The sequence below is a fragment of the Phaethon aethereus genome (assembly GCF_964289735.1).
Source record: "Phaethon aethereus genome assembly, chromosome: 3".
Classification (NCBI taxonomy): Eukaryota; Metazoa; Chordata; class Aves; order Phaethontiformes; family Phaethontidae; genus Phaethon; species Phaethon aethereus.
In genome coordinates this window covers 129241127-129245901 of record NC_138576.1, presented here as the reverse complement: position 1 = coordinate 129245901, position 4775 = coordinate 129241127, and the positions used below count along the sequence as shown (strand labels likewise).

At 60.0% G+C, this 4775-nt stretch overlaps 1 protein-coding gene across 1 annotated transcript; it reads right to left on the bottom strand.

The window, feature by feature from the left end:
* Nucleotides 1-771: 771 nt before the first annotated feature.
* Nucleotides 772-4542, bottom strand: NKX2-2 (NK2 homeobox 2). Its single transcript, XM_081997928.1, has 2 exons — nucleotides 3986-4542; nucleotides 772-3752 (listed from the first exon to the last, which is right to left on the bottom strand). The coding sequence occupies exons 1-2, from the start codon at nucleotides 4242-4244 to the stop codon at nucleotides 3193-3195; spliced, it is 819 nt and encodes a 272-aa protein (XP_081854054.1). The 5' UTR covers nucleotides 4245-4542; the 3' UTR covers nucleotides 772-3192.
* Between the last annotated feature and the right edge of the window lie 233 nt (nucleotides 4543-4775).

Sequence of the window (4775 nt, the reverse complement as noted above, 5' to 3'; positions counted from 1 at the left end):
TCTTCTTTTTTTCTTTTTCTTCTTGCCTTTTTTCTCTCTTTTTTTTTCTTTAATTTTCTCCTCCCTGTCTCTTTCTCTCCCCCTCTGACGGCCTGCCTTGCACAACGAGGAGCTACGACAAGAAAGAGCCGTTTCTCCGGGGATGCAGCGGGACGTGCCAGCCCTCCGCGCGGTACGGCCGGGCCGCGCAGGGAGACAGCCTGCATAACATTACCGGCGCTGAATGCAGCCTTGTTCTGCTGCCCGCCGCAGCCTCCGCGCAGCGCGGGCAGGGCAGGCAGGGCGGGCAACGCGGGCAGCGCAGCTCCGCTGGCGGGCCGGGGGCGCGGGAGCGGGCATCGCCTTGCGTTTTACCGGGGGAGATGCTCTTGGGTCTTTGGGCGCGGGGGGGGGGGGGGGAAGTCTAATTTCCTGTGAAATGAGAGAGAAACTTGTCAGCGGGAACTGGGAGAAGAGGAGGGCCCCTGTTCGTCTTCAAAGAGAGAGGGAGAGCGAGGGGAGAGGGAGAGAAAGAGAGAGGGTTTCTTTTTCCTTGTTTACACCCCCCTCCTTTTTTTTTTCCCCCGAATAGATATAGCACGAATTTTTAATTCGTCTTCCTTTCACAGACAACAATGCTGGTTTTGAAGGCTGGGCACAATTTGGGTTTTGTGCGGGGTCCCCCGGCCCAGCTGGCCATATGGGATACAACATGTAGAACACGCCTAACAATGAGCACGAGTGACAGCCCTAACAAAACGCGGAGGACACTGCTCCCTGACTCCGCGGTGGACTGCCTCCCAGAAATGAATTGAATGGCCCTAAAAAGAAGTTGGGGAGGGGGAGAAGAAGCGAGGGAAGGCACAGGGAGGGGGCTCACCCCCCCCCCCCCAACTGTCTCTCGTGGGTTTTTCTGCAGCCGCCTCCCCTTCCCCGGCCCGGCCCGGGCTGCCTTTGCCTCCGTCTCTTTAATATGCACGCCTCTAACATGCTCACCTCCCTGCCCCCCCATTGTGCTGTTCTCTGAAGTCTACTGTATATTGTGCAAAGATAGACTGCCCGGGGCCGGCCCGCCAGCACGGGAGGTGCAAGGCCGCGGGGGTTAGGGCCACACAACTGGTTTTATAGACTTAGCAGAGCCTGGGGGGAAAAAAAAAGGGGGAAATAAAAAAAAAAAGGGGGGGAAATTAAAAAAAAAAAGGAAAAAAGAGGAGGGAAGGGGAAAAAAAGGGGGGAGAGAAAAAAAGAGTGGAGAAAAAAAGAACAAAAAATGGAGAAAAGAAAAAGGAAAAAAAAGGGGGGGAAAATAAGTGACAATTTTCCTTCTCGCACGCCGGGGAGAACCTGCACATGTCCGCGCACCCCCGCGACAGGCTGGAAAGCCGCCGCCTCCGCCGGCCTGGCTCCGCCGGTGCGCAGCCCCCGCCGAGCCGCCCCCAGCCGCGGTGGCCCGGGCAAGGGCTCACCCGGCGGGGAGGCGGGGAAGGAGGGACAAGGAAGGAAAAAAAACCACGAAAGAAAACGGAAGAAAACACCCCCGCCGGGGGCCGTGCCCGGTGCGCCGGCCGGTGCCGATCGCCTCCTCGCCCCGGGCGTTGGACGGAGCCCGGCTCGGCCCCGGCGGGACGGGGCGGCCGCGGGCCCATCCCACCCGACAAGCCCCCGTTTCTTTCGTTTGAGGGGGGAGTTTAAAGCATCTTTACCAGCCTAAAAAGCGCAGAGGAGGGCGAGGGAGCCACACGGCTGCCCGAAACCGGCCGCCACTTCATCCGGGCCGGCCTCGGTGCCCGCTTGGCCCCGGCTGAGCCTCCCGCCCGCCCCAGCCCCGCCTCGCCCCTCTCCTCTCCCTCACCTCCCTTCCCACAGTTTGTTTTTTTTTTTGAGGGGTGCCCCAGGTGTTAACCCTTTCCCCCCGGCCCGCCTGAGCCACCGGCGCACCCCCGAGGGCTGAACGCAGAGTTTCCGCGTTACCCCCCCGGACGAACGGCCCCCAGCCCCCGGGGAGGGGGGCATGGAGATGATACTGGTACCCAAAACTCCGCAGCCGGGGGAGCCCGGCCGCACGGGGGGCAGTGGGCTGCATAAAAGCACCATCACAGGTATAAAATAATTCTCTTTTCCCCCCGCGCCGTTTTTCGCCAGCTCCGGGTGTTGCGGCGGAGCCGGGCCGGCGCCGGTTGCCCCGAAAAAAGCCGTTTTGCCCCGAAAAAAAGAAGTTGCGGGGGGGCAGGGAGGCGTAGGGCCCTGCTGGGCCGTGTCTACCCGTGGGGGCCCGCTGGCCCCACGGCCCCGAATCGCCGAGAAGTCAAACAAAACCGGTTCGTCGTTGTTACCAGTTCCTTCTCTTCTCTTGTTTGTTTTTGTTTGGTTTGTTTTTTTTTTCGCCGAAACACAGCTTTTTTTTTTTTTTTTTTTTAATTAAAATCCTTATTAAACCCCCGAAAGCCTGGGTTTGTGGCCGGTGCTCCCGCTCCCCTGCGGCGGGGAGCAGTGGGGCTTTAACCCGCGTTGTTTTCTCGGCAGCTCGCCGGTAGCCGGGGCTCCTCGTGCGCAGCCCCCAAACACGGCAGAACAAAACTGAAAGCCCCGGCTGGGGCTGACGGCAGCGATAATCGCAACGAGATATAAAAATACACCCGCTAATCGTTGTCGGAGGCTACAGGCGGCCGAAAATTGAAAGGGGAGCAGTGGGGCTCCCCACGTTCCCCACAAAACCACAGGAGCAGCGGGGGGGTTTATCCTTTATTTTTTTTTAACTTTTTTTTTTTTAATTCTGACGATTTCCTTTCCCGCCCCCCCCACTCCCTTTTATTTTAGTTGTAGGTAGACAGGACCACTCTGAATGGCGCAAAAATTTCTGTAAACAATGACGCACAAAAACACCTCCCCTCCCTTTCCCCCCCCCGCCTCCCCCCGAAATGAAAACGAGCCCCCACCGGAAAAAAAAAATGGAGGGGAAAAGAAACGGGAGAGGGAAAAAGAACCATAATAATATTAATAATAATAATAACAATAATAATAATAATAGCAATAATAATAATAATAGCGTTTCCCTCTCCATTCCTTCCTCCGCAGTTTTGATTTTATTTTCGGAGCGTCAGTCTGTCTCTTTCTCTCTCTCTCTTTATTATTTTTCTTTTTTCCTCCTTTTTTTTTGTGTGTGTGTTGTGTGTGTGTGCGCGGGGCCGGTGCGTGCGCGCTCCCCGCCAGCCTTCACCAAGTCCACTGCTGAGCTTGTACCAAGTGGTGTGCTGTGGGGTACTGGGGGTTGCTGGCAGCGCTGTACTGGGCGTTGTATTGCATATGCTGGAGGGACTGGGCGCTATAGGCGGAGAAGGGGATTCCCGTCTGGAAGGTGGCGGCCGCCAAGTCCTGGGCTTTGAGCGTGTGGCAGGGCTTGCCGTCCCTAACCAGGACGGGCACGGCCACCCGCCGCGGGGAGGGAAGAGGAGTCACTTCCATACCTTTCTCGGCCCGGGCCCGCTTCATCTTGTAGCGGTGGTTCTGGAACCAGATCTTCACCTGCGTGGGGGTGAGGCGGATCAGGCTGGCCAGGTGCTCCCGCTCCGGCGCCGAGAGGTACCGCTGCTGCCGGAACCGCCGCTCCAGCTCGTAGGTCTGCGCCTTGGAGAAGAGCACCCTCCTCTTCCTCTTCTTCCCCGCGTCCCCGCCGCCCGCCGTCTCTTTCTCGTTGTCGGGCGACTCGTCGGCCGAGGGCTCCGGCGACTTGGCGGCGGGGTCCGGGCCGCCTCCCCCCGCCGCCAGCCCGTGCACTGCGGAGAGCCCGGCCCAGAGACCCCCGTCAGCGGGGCCGGCGTGCGGGGCTCCGCGCCGCGCCCCTCCGCCGCTCCGCGCACCCCCCGCCGCGGCGGGGGGGGGCAGAGGCCCCGGCCGGGGCTCAGCCGGCCGTGGCGAGCGGTCGACCCCCCCCCTCGCCCCCCGCCCCGCCGCGGGGGAAGCCCCCGTGGGCGCTGCCCCGTCCCCGCGTGGGCTGCGTGGTACTCACGGGAGTATTGGATGCCCTCGGCGCTCGCCAGCCAGCGCGTGTAGGGATTATCGCTATTATCGTAGAAAGGGTTCTTCAAAGGCAGCGTGGGAACAGTGTCCGCGGGGCTTTGCCCCAAAACGCCCGCTTTCGTGGGCGGCCCCGGCGCCTCGCTCTCCTCCTCGCCGCCCTCCGCGGCGGAGCCGTCCTCATCGTTGGTGTCGGGGAGGTCCAAAATGTCCTTCACCGAAAAGCCCGTCTTTGTGTTGGTCAGGGACATGTTCCGGCTGAATTCAGGCAGGAAAGTTGGAGGAGCGGCTTCGTCCGGGCGCCGTGTCGCACACGCGGGACGGCGACAACGACACCGCACACGGCAGCCCGGGGCGGGGGTGGGGGGAGGCTGCGGGGCGGCGGCACGCGTGGGGGAGGAAAAAAAAAACCCCAAAACCAGCCCTCCAAAAATAGAGTAATATGGATTTCTAGGAAAAGAAGCGAAGGGTTTCGTGCGAAAGGAGGAGCGGAGCCCCGGCCGCAGCGCTGGATCTCCGCGGCGGTGGTTTCCACGGGCTCGTTCTGCCACGGGGGAAATTCAGCGAGCGGGAGCAGCAGCTGGCTTCGGAAATAGTTTGTAACTCCAGGGGAAAGGGGGAAAGACACGCCAAAAAAAAAAAAAAAAAAAAAAAAAGGCAAAAAAAGAAAAAAAAAAGAAAAAAAAAGGAAAAAGAATCACTTCTGGGTCCTGCCTAAGCACCCCGAGCCCGCGCCTGCCGCTTGAGAAACGCGAGCCATTGCGGGAGCGACGAGTCCGTGT

Bases quoted from the DNA above. Each gene is read 5' to 3' on its own strand.
- NKX2-2 (XM_081997928.1), bottom strand. From the start codon at position 4,244: ATGTCCCTGACCAACACAAAGACGGGCTTTTCGGTGAAGGACATTTTG. The intron at 3,753-3,985 runs GTGAGTACCACG...GGCTCTCCGCAG, and splicing joins CGAGGGCATCCAATACTCCC to TGCACGGGCTGGCGGCGGGG.